The sequence below is a fragment of the Buceros rhinoceros genome, unplaced genomic scaffold, assembly GCF_000710305.1.
Source record: "Buceros rhinoceros silvestris isolate BGI_N320 unplaced genomic scaffold, ASM71030v1 scaffold19046, whole genome shotgun sequence".
NCBI classification, from domain to species: Eukaryota; Metazoa; Chordata; class Aves; order Bucerotiformes; family Bucerotidae; genus Buceros; species Buceros rhinoceros.
Genome location: NW_010419558.1, coordinates 40201 through 58238, shown reverse-complemented (window position 1 = coordinate 58238; position 18038 = coordinate 40201). Strand labels below are relative to the sequence as shown.

The window sequence follows — 18038 nt, the reverse complement described above, 5'->3', positions numbered from 1 at the left end:
TAAGAAGGAGTAATGACAGAGGTCCTCAGGTGCAGGCAGAGGAGCTCATAGGTTTCTGATAGGAATTGCCTTCTGGTGTACTTCTGCTGCACTGAGGAGAATAAGACTCTGTATACACTGGTAAATAAGTAAAATAGAACCAAAAAATAGCTGATCCTTACCATGTACCTTCCAACCAAGGAAAATACTATATACTGCTCAGAAAAGTAACACTACTTTTGGAAATGCTCAAACACCTCTCTTGCAGACAGTGCCTCAGGAAATGTTTGGTGTTAGTCCATGCGAAAGACACAGTTAACTTGATGGGCGTGTGTCTGATCTAAGATACCTATTATTTTTCTCGTGAAAGCAGTGATCCTAAAGCAAAGTGACATCAAAGCAATTCTAATGTACAAACACTTTTCTTTGCGGGGAAGGAGCCGTTTGTCCACCTCAGCTTTTTATCTAGTAATAAAACTGGAATAAACACAAATGTTTTGTAATTACATTTCTCCATGGCATTCTCCCATGTGTTCCCATCTTCACTTCTCAGGTTTTCTAAATTGCCAGCCTTTTTTTTTTTTAAATAAATACGCTCAAGCACTTTTTTTAGGGCCACATTTATTTATAACAAATAGAGATTAAATTTCTGGTGCAGACATACAGTGATGTGTACTTTGTCACTAATACCTAGAACAACTTACTTCTGTATGAGATTGTCACAACCAGGGGGTCAGGAGTGATTAACTGAGTTTTTCACAATACTCATACCTCTCCTACAAATGTCACAAGTAGCAACACTACTAAACCTTTTAAACTACTGATGTAGCTATCATGTTGGTATAGGTCTAAGATAATTTGGGTATACTTTGCTATTATATAGCACTGCAACAGTGTTATAGCATGGCATCCGTCCCAGTCCCAGTGCTGTGTAGAGATTTTGAATTATTTTTGGTCCTGTTTCCTAACTGGGACGTCACTGGCAGCACCAGCCTTTTATGTTTAAAACATAGTTTCCTTCTCCATTCAGCTGTTTTCTCATAACAAATCAATGGATCTTATGATAGAACATGGCCCCAAGCATGGTGCTTCCAACCCAAAAAATCTCTGCAATTTTTCTTTTTTTCTGCCACTCAATAGGCATCATCATAAGAAAAAAAAATACTGCTGACTCTATAAAATAACTCCTAAAGCTTTTCTACAGCTCAGGTAATATCATAGAAACAGCATCAACATTGCCCATGGTGAGTTGTTTTCATTTCCCCCTATAAGTACTTGCAGCCTCAGGCCTGTCTTCATCACTGACTCATCACACTTTGAGGGCACTTTCATTTAGTTGCTTAAACCATGGAGGTTCATTTACACTGAGTCACTTTATGGATTTCCATGTGAGACGCATGGGGAGCGTGCAGAACCTCCTGGACCTTGGAGCAGAAGCCAGAGGTTAGGCAGGGTGCTGAGACTGTCTGAGGTGACACTACAGGGGCACAACCATGCCAGCATCAGCATTCTGACTTGCTATACCACGCATGTGTTTGCCTGCACCCAGTCATTGTGTACAGCTGTGTACACAACACACTCCAACACTGTTGGGCTACTTATCACATCTAGAGGAAACACCTATCAGCCAGAAAAGTCCTTTTTCTCAAGAGCTTCTCCTTTGTTCTTTGGTATTCAGAGAGATGCGTCCTGAAATGTGCTGTTGAAGTCCATAAGCATTTTGTCACTGACCACAAAGAAATCAGGATTTAATCCTAGCAAGGGTCTGTCTGGACCAAGAAAGGCATGTCTTGCAATCACCACTGCCATTATCTGCAGAGGCAGTGGAGGAGCAAAGCTGGTCTCTGTGATGAATGCTCCATCCCTGAGACCACAGTGGAAAAATCACTAATGTAGCTGCTCTTGAGAAATGAAAAAGGAAACTGGACTGAAAGTCAGATCTGTTTCTTCTCTGAGATTCTTAAAGAGCAGCTCCAGAAGTGTTACTTGCATTTTATTTAGTACTTATAGGGCAACAGCAATGAAACCTAACATTACAGGGAATGTGTGTTCCCACCAGAAAATGTCTTCAACTGCTCATAAAAACCTGGCCATTTATCAACACTGCAGGAGATCTTTATTACCTCCCTACAGCATATGCTCTCCTATGATGTACTTATTGATTTAACAAGTAAACTTCATGACAACCTTTTATCTTGGAATTAGCAGCAAGACTGAAATACAGCCCTTATTATTCTAATAGCACAGAGATGTGAGATACCCGCATATTCTAACGGCCATATCATCACCTTAACAAGCATCCCATTAGGGCTGTTTGGGCTGCCACATCAAAGTGTGGGCTGTGAGGAGTTTAACCACCATGGTATCATACTCAACCCCAGCAATGTTGTTTTTTTTCCTACAGGTTTGGACATCAGGCAAGCTCAGGTTATTGTGCTGTCATCAGGTACCAAATGTATAAATGGGGAATACATCAATGACCAAGGGCTTGCGGTCAATGACTGCCATGCAGAAATTGTGGCAAGAAGGGGATTTGTTCACTTCCTCTACTCACAGCTGGAGCTACACTTAAGGTAAGTGAATTCTGTTGACACTTGAGGAATGTTTTACAGCCTTCGGTAGAACAGATTAATCCTCCAAACATCTGAACTATTTGTTTCCTTATATTGTTATTTCTGAGTCTTTACACTGCACGGAAAAAAATGAGAGAGTTAGATAGACTAGAGTGTTGGGTCATGAGCTCCTTTACTTCAGCTGATTTTCTTTCAGTAGCTATTAGATACGACTCATAAAGTTGGATTTTATGAACCCTGATGATTTTGTACAAATCTTTATGTGCAGGCTTATTAGCATCATTCACTGGCCAGAGACTGGGAAAGGGTCATTTTGCTCATTGCAGCCATTTTCCCATCCTCCTTACTGTTGCTGAACTATCCCAAGGAAGTGATTTATTGGTCATTAATGCCTTCATTGACTCACTAGCGAACAAATGAGTATTAACAGTACAGTAAACTTTGTGCCAAAGTGCAAGATGCTATCACTCACTCCTTCTTTATGATGGTTTAAAATGTTATAGCATGTAGAATCATTACAGAGGAATTATTGTTCCTGTCTTCAGCCTAACCCACCTTGTTACCATTTAAATGGGTCGTACATTGCTTGGAAGCTGGCAATAAGTGGAGGTATCACAGGAATCTATCCCGGGACCCCGCTAATCATGTTTATCAACAATCTGGGAAAAGCTATGTAGTGTTTGGTTATAAGCTTTGCAGAGGACACCAAATTGTGGGGTTGACCAGTCAATATGCTTGAGGGTTGGGCTGTCAGCTAGGCAAGCGGGAAGACTGGGCCAGCAGGAACTTTGACAGAAAACTCAACAAGGACAAATAGAAAGTCCTGCATGGAGGAGGAAAAAAATGACCTGCAACAACAAAGGTTGGACCCTTACTGCCTTGGGACCAGTTCTTCTGAAAAGGGACAGGTTTCATAGGCAGACAGGAAGCTGAGTGTGAGATAGTAGGGTGTCTGGCAGCAGAGAGTCAACAGGATGCTGGGCTGTATGAAGAGTCAGTCGAGGTATGTGATCATCACCCACTACTCAGCACTCATTAGACCATGTCTGCAACACCATATGCAGTTTTGGGTCCCCTAATACAGGAAAGACATCAACTATCTGAAGCAGGTTCAGCAAAGGCCACCTAGATGCTCAGATGCCAAAGCACTTGGTCTGTGTAGAGGGTCTGAGGGATCTGGGCCTGGTCAACCATCCCTGGAGATGGGATGGCACACCCGGCAGAACATATGTCAACAACGCAATGGAGATGGCATCTTTACCAAGGTGCACACTGGAAAGATGATAGACAACAGGCACACACTGAAACAAGAGAAGCTCAGTCTGAATATTTGGACAAACTCTCCCCATGGGAACAGGCAAGTAGAAGAACAGGTCACCCAGCGAGGTTGTGCAGTCTCCCTCTGTCTTGGAGGTTTTCAAAGCCTGAGTGGATAAAGCCCTGAGCAACCTAGTGAATTGCCTGGTGAGCAGAAGGTTGGGCTCGAGACCTGAGGTCCTTTCCAGCCTGAATTACCCTATAATGCTATGAAAATAGAGCAGACGTGAAGGTGAGGTAGCATTTATTATATGGAAGAAATCAAGGAATGAAGGAAGCAAGGAAAGAAAAGAAACACACATGCACGCACCCATTTATCTGTAGGTCATTCTTCATTCTTCTGCCTTCCATTCATGTTTGTGTTTTCCCATGTCTTTATCTGAAGGCCATTAACTTCAATGCAAAAACTCCCTTTAACTTTAGCAGGTTTAGCATCAAGCCACAGACAGAAAGGATTAATCTGAGCAGGATTATGTGTTCTTTTGAGCACCTATCCTACCGTTGTGCTGAAGCAACGATAATAGGAATAATGGTTATTTTCACCTCAGGCTGGAGTCAAAGGCAAGAGAGTATATTGAGTAGATGAGCTTGACTAACAAAGGGGGACAATAACGTTGAAGGGTTTAATCAAAAACAATATTCTCTCTATTTCAATCTGAATTGCTATCAAGTTTACATTAAATTATTATGTTTTCAGCAGTGTAGCAGCCTTAATACTTGCTTTGTGCTACAGTCTCTTGGGAAACAAGTGCTACCACTGTATCTTAAACTATTGTATTGATCCACTTCCCTAACATGCTCGGTGATATTATTATTTTATTCGGATCAATGTTAACAGTCTTTTGTTAAAAGAATCCTCAGTGCAGCTAAGGCTCTCTTCACAATAACTTCAAATCTCTCTGTTCAGCCAAGAACAGGCACCACTGCTTCCCTGACCAGCACACATGATAGAAATCTCAACCAAAATTGTCAAGGCTAAGCACCTTTGAAAGACAGAGCTGGAGATATTGTCAAATGAGATTTTGCTTCCTTAAAGTCCATGGGGAAGCAAAACTGTGTGTTATAATACACACTTCAATTCTGGTATTCGATGCTACACTCAGTTTTATGCCATTATTGGGAGCTTTGTCATATGGCAAGAAAACAGTGGTGTTCAAAAATTTAATGAAAAATGCATTTTTTGTGAGTTAGAGTCACATTTACCCATTTTTCTCTAGGAAAAGAGAAACAACTCCCACTGGCAGAGTAATCACATGGTGCTACTGCACAGACACAGACGGGGTTTTTTAGGACAGACACGTTAACTCAGCCCCACCGGGTCTGCCTGCACACTAGCTCCTCAGGCTCGGGGGAAACACAAACGTTGTTTCTGCCTAGTTTTGCATTTTCATTAACCTCTTAAAGGTTATTAACCTATTAAAGGTTTATTAACCAAGTTAAAGTCCTCTCCCAGACCAGGAGCCTGTTGTATGAAGTAGCCTATGAACTGAGACCAAAGAGATGGTTCCCTAATCCAGGAAAAGAATGAAAGCATAGTTCTTGCTTCAAAGAGCTTAAATTTTCCATCCCTCCTTACAGAAGGGGCAAGTTTGTACTGTCAAGATTATTCCCTATGTTCCACATATCCTCCTCCCAACAAGCCTACCTGCTCAAAGTGATGTCCACAGCTGGATTTCAAATTTCAGGAGCTTACAGCACAGGAATTTTCTTTCTACATGATGCTATCATTGAAAAGGAACCTCTTTTCCATAATTTACAATTACTACCATAGCCTCAGTGAAAGCAAAATACGTAGTTGCCTGAGTGTAGCATGAAGGCTACAAAAAGCAGGGACAAGAAGGTTGGAGAAAGCAAGGACCAGGTTACAGAATTAATGGCCAGGAGAGATGGATTCACTGGGTTGAATTTACTTCTTGACACCTCACTTGAGAAGTGTCACCTAAAAGTTAGTCAGTCAAGTATGAACTAGATCCTCAAGGCTCCTTTTACCTGTAGTGGAGAGAGATGGGCATCTCTGGAGTGGGACTCAGCAGACCTATTCAAGTATTTATTGTGGGTGAGATGAATTGCCATGTACTGGGACAAATTTTTTTCCATTCTTCTAAACAGAGCACAGGGTGGCCGCTTCAGATATTTAAACTCTAGAACAATTCCATCCAAAGCCAAAGGTGCAGCAATGTATAAATGACACTTTTTTTTCCTTCTCTTCATATTGCTAAATGTTAGAGGTGCAATTTTCCTGACTTTTCTTGGGAAAAGGAGTTTCGGAATGGGAACTTTATCCTCTCTAAGAAGCAAGAGTGACAAATACTTCAAAAGGAATATTTGTTTCAACAATTCATTGTCTAGAGCTTGAGTTAAATAAAAGCTAAAAGCACAAGTAAAACCTGACAGCTCCCAACCAGTCTGATTAAAACCCTTAGCTCTTCCAGATTTCATTTTTATGACAACCATAATCCTCCAGTTTTCAAGACTTTCACGAAAAAGATGAAAAGTAAGACGTAAATTTTCTGATGTACAAAAGAAGGACAAAAAAGACCTTTTGAGAAGCTTTTTCTAAAAACCACCATCAAAAAGTACACAAATACCATAGTCTGTCAGCAGTAAAATTCACATTGATTTCAGTGGGCTTATTTATACCAACCGGCCAATAGGGAAGAAAAGAAAATCCAACTCTTCTTTTTTAAAGAAAAATAAAACTAATAGTCTGTTCTTAAAATAAATCAACACCATAGCAGTTTTGCTGCCGTAGTGGCCCTGTAGGTGCCTGGGGGATGGTTTTGCCAGAAGCTAAGTTCTTCCAGCAAGTCAAATGAAAACCACTGTTTATTTTACACATAAAAAGCAAGGAATAGTCTTCATCCAGACCAGTTAAGTTTTCTTCCAGAAAAAGCAGTTGCTTGATATACATCTGCTATGTCTTAGTTTTGTCCTACTGGCCTCATATCGGACACAGCTCCTTCCTTTTTAAGCCTGCTGTTAGTTTCTCTAGGATGCCGTGCTGTAGCATGTCTTACTAAAAACTTCCCATGTGTATGTTTACATGCTAAAAACAGCTCCTCTGCTTCTTGTTTAGAGAGCAAGACCTTGTTTCAGCAAAATGCTTTGCATCTATTAAACCATGAGTATGTGCTTAAGTGTCTTACTGAAGTCAGCTCAAAACATACACGTGTTATGCTAAATAATGAACTTAAGCACAAGATTAGAATTTAACATATTCTTAAACATTCCTCTTGAATCAGCCTCAAATCCTCACTCTTCCACAGGAATTTGTAACAGGAAAAGGTTTAGGGACAAATTCTGCTCTTTTAGTAAGTGTGTGGAAATGACACTTTAATACCCCTCTGCCAAATGTATGACATTTTTGTGCTCACTGTGGGCTTCTCTCTTCGTTGCTTTGTGCAGCAGCATTTGTGCAACCTGATATGGCAAAGGAACTGCCGCTGCAAACTCGTTCTCCCCCTCGCAGTTCAAAATCACTATCCCAGAAGGAAGGCAGAAGTGTACTGGTGCTGGTGGAGAAGTGACTTTGCAGAAGTGCAACATGCTCCACCTGGACCATTTTTACAAGGTCCCTGTGTAGCCCTCTGGGCTTTAAAGTCCCCCATGCACAAGAATCTCTGTTAAGCCACAGCAGACAGTGCTGCATCCCAAACTCTTTTATAACAGTAGTCTCAGAGTTTTGTTATTAAACCTATTCAGCCACTGTGTGGGGATGAATCTCGTGTTTGAGTTCAGATCCCAGAAAACCATCCCAAAGGCAGGTCAGGACCATATGTGATATGGAGGATCTCAGTTTCCTGGAGGAAGAGTCAAGCTGCCGTGCCCTCCAGCCCTGCCATCTCTTTTTAGAGCAGCTGTCTATCACCCAACCCGTCAGTCACACTGGCCACAGCCCCTGCTTGGTACTCATGGAGATGGAAGAGAGCAAGGTTAATCAGTGAAAAACAAAAACCAGGAAAAACAGGATGGGTGCTGATTGCTGTGAACTCCTGAAATCCAGCCCAAAGAATGTAAGCTCCAACACTACATAGCAACTGTCTCTAAGTACTGCAAGCAGCCCCCAGCTCCGGTGAGGTTTAACATAATTATAGCAGGCGTTAGGACTGCCCAGCTTTGTATTCTCCCAGCTGCTTTTCCAGTGAATTATTTAAAACTAACTGCAATTGCTCTAAAGTCCAAGCAGCAGGTCAAACAGGTCTTTTATTATGTCCGAGGCTTATATCAGGGCAATAACACAATTAGTGCAGTTGGGAAATTCCACAACCACCAGCAGAAAATGAAGGAGTTTCATGTGGCAGCCCTGGCTCTACAGCCGGTGTGGCTCCCTGTCCCTGACAGACAAGCTAATGTGCCTGTAAATTCCTCCCGACAGCAAACACATCCCAGCATCAAAAAATGACAAAATGCCCAAACCATGGAAGAGTGACAGCCAAACAGCTTCAATAGCACAGAGGCTGCATCGGGAGAAAACAGGCAGAGACAGCTTGGATTAAAGCCAAGGACTTGCTCTGAGGCTGAGGAGAAAGCACCCCTGTTTACACTAACAGGAGGCAGAAAAACCAGCAGAAATCACCTTGGTTAATGGGCTGTCCTATAGTGAAGTAAACGGGTAGGGTTCTGGCTTATTAAGAGCCTCCCAGGAAAATCATTAGCTGCAGGTGCCATTCTGTTCAGACATATTCCTGCAAAAAGACCCTTGAGTTTTTGAGGGAAGGACCAGAACATCAGAGGGAAAGGAGTCTCATCATAATTTCACTAATCACATTTTCACCTTCAAAATTATAAACACAACCATCACCCAAATGTACATATTAGAGGCAGCTGTCTGTCAGAGAAATCACCCATATCTTCCCAAATGTAAATCATCTGAGGAACCGCGTGGCAGCATAGCCTTAATGCAAGCTATTGCCGCAAACTGCAGGGCTGGGAGGGTTTGGCCTCCCGGGCAGCTGTTGCTAATGGAATATGTGCACTGTGTCCCCCTCTAGCTGCTGCACCACTGCGAAGATAAAAGCTTCATCTTAATAAGTAACTTTTTCAACTCAGCTGAGAAAAGCCTGCATAAGTTTTGTCTTCACTTCTCAGGACGGCTTCTGATTTCCAAAAACGGGGAGCAACCAAGAGGACACTGCTGGCTTCGATGGAGCACTCATAGATGGCTCTGATTGAATGGGGAAAAAAGCAGCGCCCAAGGAGCCGAGAGGGTCGCAGGGTGGTACAATCTGGGTGCTTCATTAGAAGGTGTTTCCTTTTCAGTGGGGAGTATAAACACACATTTCAGTTGCAGGGATGTTGATGGGATTTAAACACGTTCCTAGGCATTGTGATGAGCAGAGCTGATTTGTTCCCATGACATCCTAGGAGAGCTTTTCCTTTCTTCATGCACCAGAACCTCTTTAAAATCAATGTGTTTATACAACTGTGTATGTGAGGAAGGAGAGTTACCCTTCAAAAATCCGTGTTTCATCATTAGAATATATTCTAGGTAAGCAAGCCAAAAGCACTTTGACAGTTTTGACCCCCTTTATACATTTCTTCACTTGGAGAAGCTTATTGTTTTTCTCTTGTCACTAGGCAAAATATATGATGCCAGGTGCTAATAAAAACAAACAAAAGGAGAAAAAACAGAGAGAGAGAAGAGAGAGAGCAAAAACGTTTCTGATTTGGCATGTAACAAATGACCTGGAACCTCTTTTGTGATCATAGCAAACGGCGCGAAGACTGGGAGCGATCAATCTTCGTGCGATTAAAAGAGGGAGGCTACAGGCTGCGGGAGAACATCCTGTTCCATCTGTACGTGAGCACTTCACCCTGCGGAGATGCACGCCTCAACTCCCCCTACGAAATCACAACCAACTGTAAGAAAAATATCTACCCTTCCCTTTTTCCCTTTTGTGTGGATTGTTTGTTTTTTTTTTTAAGATCAGTCCTTCTTTCTTTCTTTGCTTGCAGAAAATATTTCACACTATAGGCGGTGTGGCTTATGTGTGTCTGTGCCACTCCTGCTTGGTCATTTGTTCTGGGGGATGGTGTGCAGGGAAAATCAGAGCTGGGCAAGGCAGTGGGAGACTGCTCCATGTGCCTGAGGCCCAGAGGCTCTGCTGGGGAATGCAACCCCAACAGTAAATAAATGCCTTGGGAAGGGTCTCCATGATCAAAGAGATCCTTGAAGCCGTGGATGTGGGCTGGACCAAAGGATCAGGATAGCTGGGGATGCATAGATTTTTCTCAGGGTTCAGGGAGTGTGTTGAAGGGCTGCATTTACATGGAACCTGAGCTATACAGGCTGCAGCAGCGGCAGTCTGAAGTAGAGCGGTGATATGATATGGTTTTGTATGATATAGCACATCTGTTAGTTGGTTGAAGGCCAGACTCCCTCCAAATACTGCCTGCTCTTGCAGCAAATAATATCAAGACCCTTCTGGAAAGAATCATTCCCAGGCTACCCTGCCTGTATCAAATCAGCTGCATGGTCACTGCGTGGCAGATAGGCTAGATGGAGTCCGCAGGCCAGCCTTGGAGACCCTGGGCCCATGCTTATGGCATTTAAGCAGAAACTTGGTTTTGCAGGGAACACCCTTCTAGAGGTGATCCTTCAAGTAAGGTAAACAAATCAGGTCTTGAGCCAGTGTGTGCCACCCACAGACCTGCAGAGCTTGTTTTCCATTAAGAGACCATCCCATCTCCTCCACATGACCCAGCACTCTCATCTTGTCACCCCACCCAACATTCATGTGCCTGTTATTGCCCTGCCATCATAGAGGCACATCCTTGTTGCCAGCCCACTACACTGGCTTTGCCCCTGCCTAGCCACAGGGAATACCCCCAATAACGGACAGGGGACTCAAGAAGTCTGTGGCTCGTTATAACACTTGTCTGTCACCCCACGATCCAATGCATGATGTGCAAGGAGCACTCTTATCTCTGCCCCTAGGTGTTACTTCTCATGCATGCATTTCCAGCGCTGTAATACCCGTAGTGCTAGCTGCCAAATGTACATGTAATGAGAAATCGTCCCTGCCCCAGCTACCTTGAATGTGAAGCAGGCAATAGGAGAATGGATGGAGAAGGAAGCATAGACACAGAAATGTAAAATTAATCATCCAAGGTCACACGACGACCTAACTTCCTCACAGGCAAATCCATCAGATGGTAGTTTCACTCCTGGTTCTTATTTGTACAAGTTATTTATTAACCATTAGCTATTATTCTTCCCAGACTGAAATCTTTTTGTCATGTGTGAAACAGCAGCTTGCTGGGGCGAGAAAGCAGAATGCACCTATTCAGGGAGGAAATACACTTCCTTGCCTGACATGATTTCTACATTCTGTCAGCAGACTTTATAAAATGAAGAAAAGCAAGTAAATGTTTAAAAGGGAAACAGCAAATTGACAAATTCCTGATGAGGTAACAAAATAGGGAGACATGGCAGCATCTTAAAAACAAAATTAAAATAAAAAAGGAAGTGCCTCTGAATAGAAAAAGACGAATAGAGATTTTTGGCCTCCCTTTTTATGTGTGCATCAAGAAATGTCTACAAAGACTTTATGTTTGGTTAAAGGCCCTCATGTTTTCCAGAAGGCAGGCTTCCTGGGGGACCCCTTACTTGACATCAGAAGGGGAAGCACTAAAATCTGTAACTATTTTTAAAATGTGGTCCATTCTTGAGAACAATTAAAGGCTGTCCAGGATGGATTCTGCCCTTTCATGCATGAGGCAGTGGGTGCTTTGGGCGGGTGACAGCCAACGCTGCCTGTTGATATGCAGCTGAACCCACCTCTGAAGGTGAACCATACTGGGCTCACCGCATCCTTCAAAAAGCACAGAAATCTACTGGCTGATGAGAGTATGCTTCTTCAGACAATAGTACATACAGGAAGCTGTGTTTAAAAACATAAAATCATGCAACACCTGGCATACACAGTAAACCTGTAGGTGGTCACAAAAATACTTTTCATGTTGGTTATTACACCAGTTGGTTGGTTCTCACACCTGTATTATGTATTACACCAGAAAGGGCTGTGTGGCTTACCCAAGGTCACACAGTGATTCAGTAGTGGGACATGAAGGGGCACCTGGTTTGAATTCACTCTTTTAAGCAGATTCCTCTACCTTTGTCCTGTGCTCTTAAAACAATTTAGCACTGTGTAAAAAGCTGTGTTGTCCTTCAGTGAGATAAGCATTTCCTTTTAGCTCACGTTATCCCAGAGACATCTGGGAAGATAAGTATTTTATAATGCTTATCATTCAGGTCTTCTCTTTTTTTTTTTTTTCCCTAAAGAAATAACCTTTCTTTCATCCAGTAATGACAAGAAACTCTGGATGAATGCTGTTTCATTTCTCAAACAACAAAGAAACCTCTCCTTGCTAGCGCAAGTCATCAAACATTACTGATTATTCTCTTAAGATGCATTAACATTTAAAAACAGTGTCTCACCATGTGGTTTCTGGTTTTGCGAAGGAATGTGATAAGCCTTTATCAATACAGGGAGTGAGTAAAATCCACTTCTCAAATCTCCTTCCAAAAATTTCCTATTATCCACCGTGTCTTCCCAGCACCCTCGGGGAGGCCTCACATTTCCTTCTTATGAGCTTTGTTCTGGTAGGGGAAGAGATAAGCTGACATGCACTTTGAAGCCCAGTTTACTTATTACTGGCTAGTGCAGGGAACCAAGTTAGCGGCATGTGTGAAAGTCTGACCTTACCATGATTCATGTGAACAGCTGCAATGCAGAGGAGAGGTCCAGGGAGCCCATATCCATGCCAGGTTCATGCAGAAAAGTAGGAGATTAGGGACAGAAAGATAAAATCTCGCTTTGATTTGCAAGGATGCCCTTCTTGGATTGGAGGTGAGCTGACTTGTTTGTTGATAAATTCTTAGGCAGCTCTATAAGAGATGAAATATCCAGCAGGACCAGAGCTGCTCTGAGCATGGAGGGGTTTCCTAAGTCTTCTTTGGTGCCTGTAGGTCAGGAGGCTGGAAGACCTTGTGGGGGGCGGGGGGCTGTTGGGAGGAGGGCGAGGTGCATGTGTTCTTCAAGAGAGGTTGAAGGGAGAGGCAGGTACAATTTCAGAGAGTAGGGGAGGAGGCTGAGGGGAGTGGTACTGGAGCAGGTGACAGCAGGAGAGGAGAGCTGCCAGGGTCAGTGGTGTTGCAGAAATAGGAGACTGGGAAATGCCAGAGGGTTTTCAGACAGGTGTGAGAGTTTCTATGGGTTTGTCCTGGTTCATTCTCTCCAGCCAGTCTCCTTCCAAAGACTCTTTATGTCATTTTCCAAGGTCATCCACCAGGTTGTAGCACAGCTCTATGGTGGAGGCAGCATGTTCTTCCAGTGTTCTCACAACTCTAATCACTCTCTCACACACTCAGCTTCTGTCCCTGCTTCAGTTCAGTGTTGTAGGTCAGGGAGCCTGGTACAACATCTCCTTTTCTGGTACCTTCCCCCTTTGTGTACATCCGAGCAATTTATGCCTGGATTCCTGACTTCTCCCAAGGGCGGTATTGCAGCACCAGGTTAACATGGGTTTCCTGAAGGTTTTAAGGGGACTGATGCTTTCCCGTTACAGCATGCACACTCCAGCTCATGAGGTGAAGCCATGGGGGCAGCTAGCCCTGTAGTATTTGCTGCATATTTTACACCTTCTTCTGAATCTAGGGCAAACCACAGAACTGATTTGGTAAAGTGCCTTCCTAGCTAATTAGGGTTTCTTGACTCATTCGTGCTTTTTTCTAAGTCTTTTGAAAAGTAAAATGAATTGCTTTAAAAATTGAGCTAATAAACCCTCCATTTCCCCACTCCTCCTTCACTGGCAGGACTTTATCTCATTGTCCATCTTTCTTCTAGAGATGCTTCCTCTCTTTTTTATTACATGGATTGCCAAAGAGACAAACAGAATCTGCCCCAGGGCTCATCTCCATTCTTCCCTGGGCTGCTTTTCTATCTCTTGCTAACATGCTGTACTGCCTTGTACCATTGATTCCTTGATAGCCCAGCTCCTGTTTTATCCCACACTCCCTTTAGGTCTGAAACACGCCATTGCATCTGCTCCATATGGGCTCTTCCTCCTGCTTGTCTATTAACCTACAGCTGTGCTGAGGCTCTCATGCACACACATCTGACAGAGCTCTCTCATCTAAACAGGATCCACTTTCAACCACCTGAGCTGGATCATTGCCTTGGTAGGTGATGTGGTGGAGAGATGTGCACTGCAGTTTCCAGAGAAGTTGGGGAATTGAAGAACTCCTGGAAAGACAAGTTTGTACTCTCTATTTGAAGTGTGTTTTCAATGTGCAAACCTGTGCTTTCCCTGCTTGTGGATCTGACTGCTGGATTTTACATCCTGTTCTCAAATAAAATGCTCCCTGTTAAATCTCAAATCTGGGGCTGCCTCAAAGCATTGCCAGAGACTCAGCACTCTGTGTTCAGATGGGGCTGACTCAGACTGCATCAGTATATGATCCCCAGATCAGAATCCCTGAAAGTCATATCCTGGACAGACTGGCTGGAAAGGGCCATGTTCACACAGAGGACATCTAAGGAGCCTGTCCATCTCCAAGAGACGGACACAAATGATCTCCTGCGACTGTCAGGAGGCTGTCAACCCCAGAGCCCTGCCTTTGGGGTCCTGCAGGCAGGTATCAGGATGCAAATACAATGAGGATGCTTATGGCAGTAGCTGGGCTGGAATTACTCCCAAAAACATGGGGTTTGATAAACATTATTGGACCTGCAAGGGGAAGAAATCTTTGCCTTCCCTCTGACAATCCCATGTTTCATTTAAATGGACAAATTCTGTTCTCGAAAGTAGGTGATAATGGGGGAAAAGCATTTCAAGAACTCAGTGATCTGAATAGGAATTACAGATCTGTAACTACAAGAAACGACTCTACAACTCTATGACAACGACTCTGTGACTTGTCCTCTATGACTCATCCTCTATGACAAAGACCCTATGACGATGTCTCTATGACTTGTCCTTTATGACTCGTCCTCTATGACCACAACTCTATGACAACTCTATGACTCGTCCTCTATGACGACGATGCTACGACGACGACGCTATGACAACTCTGTGTCTCATCTACTATGACTCATCCTCCATGACGATAACTCCATGACGATGACTCTATGACTCGTCCACTATGACTCGTCCTCTATGATGATGACTCTATGACTCATCCTCTGTGACTCGTCCTCTATGATGATGACTCCGTGACGACAACTCTATGACTCATCCTCTATGACGATGACACCATGATGATGACTCCATGGCTCATCCACTATGACTCGTCCTCTATGACAAAAATTCCATGACGATGATTCTATGACTCGTCCGCTATAACTCGCCCTCTATGATGACGCCTCTATGACGACGACTCTACAACTCGTCCTTTATGACTCCTTCTCTGTGGTGACAACTCTATGACGACGACTCTATGACTCATCCACTATGACTTGTCCTCTGTGATGATGACTCCATGACGACGCTATGATGACGATTCTATGACTCGTCCACTATGACTCATCCTCTATGATGACGACTCTATGACTCGTCCTTTATGACTCGTCCTCTATGACCACAACTCTATGACAACTCTATGACTCGTCCTCTATGACGACGATGCTACGACGACGACGCTATGACAACTCTGTGTCTCATCTACTATGACTCATCCTCCATGACGATAACTCCATGACGATGACTCTATGACTCGTCCACTATGACTCGTCCTCTATGATGATGACTCTATGACTCATCCTCTGTGACTCGTCCTCTATGATGATGACTCCGTGACGACAACTCTATGACTCATCCTCTATGACGATGACACCATGATGATGACTCCATGGCTCATCCACTATGACTCGTCCTCTATGACAAAAATTCCATGACGATGATTCTATGACTCGTCCGCTATAACTCGCCCTCTATGATGACGCCTCTATGACGACGACTCTACAACTCGTCCTTTATGACTCCTTCTCTGTGGTGACAACTCTATGACGACGACTCTATGACTCATCCACTATGACTTGTCCTCTGTGATGATGACTCCATGACGACGCTATGATGACGATTCTATGACTCGTCCACTATGACTCATCCTCTATGATGACGACTCTATGACTCGTCCTTTATGACTCGTCCTCTATGACCACAATTCTATGACGACTCTATGACTCGTCCTCTATGACGATGACTCTATGACTCATCTGCTGTGACTCATCCTCCATGATGACTCCATAACAATGACTCTATGACTCATCCACTCTGACTCGTCCTCAATGACGACAACTCTATGATGATGACTCTGTGACTCCTCCTCCATGAGCCGTCCTCTATGAGGACGACTCTATGAGGATGACTCTATGACTCGTCCTGTATGACTCGTCCTCTGTGACCTGTCCTCTATGACAACGAGTCCTAACAAACTGATATACTGACGCTGTTACAAAAATCGAGGGTAACCATAGGTTATCCGTTGGGCTTGAACACTATTATTTGTTTCTATTGTATAAATGCTTTTATGCATTGTATCGCTCGGTCATGGCTGCCGGCCTGCTGCAGCCTTGGAAACCATACTGGAAATTTGTAGCTATGCAGCACATGGAGCAACATCTTCCTAGGTTGAAAAGTTGATTTCATGCTGATGAATGGCCCATCTGAGGAACTGGGATGAAGGAGCATTATTTTCCTATTTTTCATATGACTGAGCAGAACAGCTTGGGGGATCTCAGAACAAAATTATCACGGAGAACCATGCCCAGAAGTAACACGAAAGAAAAAAATCCGTGCAACACTGTAGGCTGTAGTGCTGAAGACTGCCTCTGAAAAATAATCCTGACACTGGATGAATTACTGTGGTCAGCCCAGATTGCTTTGTCATGTAAAGAGTGCTGCAGAAACTGCAGGCACAGCAAGGGGCTGCTGGATTACTTCAGGGTCTAGTGAACTGGGTATTAAAGAAAGTGGGGAGAAATTGTCCTTTCACTTCATTAGGATTGAACTGGGATGGATCCAAAAGCTTTGGGTTCAGGGTGTGAGCGCAGCACCCTTTGTTGGCCTGCTTTGAGATCCTGTCCTGTTTAAGCAATGGCCCCTTCCTGCTTGTGCCACTGACACAGCCACCATTTATCAAAGTAGATTCAAAGGAAATGCAAACACTTTCTACAGTCACCTAGAATCTGATCTGTCAAGGAGCCTACAACCCTGCCCAGGACTGGTAGCAGTCATTGGCTTTCTATGTAATTGCCCTGTTTTCAAACTCAATCCTCCCAGGCTGCTGAAATGCTGTTTCAGACAGTGGCTGCTTTCACTCAAGATGACTTACTAAGGAAAGCACAGCCCTGGTAAGGAAAGCACTGTCCCCTCTGGTTAATTCTCTCCATCACTAACACACATCACCTGCAGCTGGCAACAGAGGTGGAGCATGCTCCTGACTGGGATGGGCAAAGGTGACATCAGAGCCCAGCCCAGGTGTAGTGGTCCTCTGTCTTCCCAAACACAGCAGGTCTGATTTAGCTCAGGGCTCCCCAGGTGTGGAGGTGGTGCTGCATGTAGCCAGTTCAAAAATTTTTCCCAAACATGCAGCATAAGTCCATGCTGGGACTGTGAGGAAGCCTTCTTGTGGAGAACATGGTCAAAGGGACTTCAGGAGAAGGAAGTGTGGCTGAGAGGGGGGATAGTAGAACCCTGAGACAAGATGGCCATGGTGAGGATAGGAAAGTTTGGTAGAGTGTGTGATGTTCAGCTTTGATGTGGGGGGTGGACAAGTGGTAGCAACCTAAGGCCGATGCGGGTGGAGGGAGCTTTGGTAAGAGAGGAGCTACTCCCCATCTTCCAATGCAGAGCACACACAGAGAACGTGCAGGCACTGGTTGGATCCATCTCCAGTGCTGCAAGAAGCTCTTCCTCCCCCAGCATCTCCTACTCACTCCCTGCTCCACCAGGGCTGCAGCGAAGTGAGAGAATGGAGAAGAGAGGATAGGAGAGACTCATGTCAAGAGGTCCAGAAGGAGCAGAGGCGAGGGCTGGCTCAAGTCCTTTGCTCTGAACTTTGTAGCCCTTCTGATGCTGCCTGAGGGAAAAGCTGCAGAAGCAGCAGCTGTTGCATCTCCATGCTCAGACAGACCCATTGCTCAGGCAGAGCAGCAATGCCAGAGG

General features: G+C 44.0%; 1 protein-coding gene across 1 annotated transcript in view; it reads left to right on the top strand.

The window, feature by feature from the left end:
• Positions 1-1376: 1376 nt before the first annotated feature.
• Positions 1377-18038, top strand: part of LOC104495943 (double-stranded RNA-specific editase B2-like) — a 46500-nt gene continuing 29838 nt past the window's right edge. The window contains exons 1-3 of the mRNA XM_010138997.1: positions 1377-1422; positions 2384-2552; positions 9579-9730. Of these exons, the coding sequence (XP_010137299.1) occupies positions 1377-1422; positions 2384-2552; positions 9579-9730 (367 nt within the window). The remainder of the gene's footprint in view (positions 1423-2383; positions 2553-9578; positions 9731-18038) is intronic.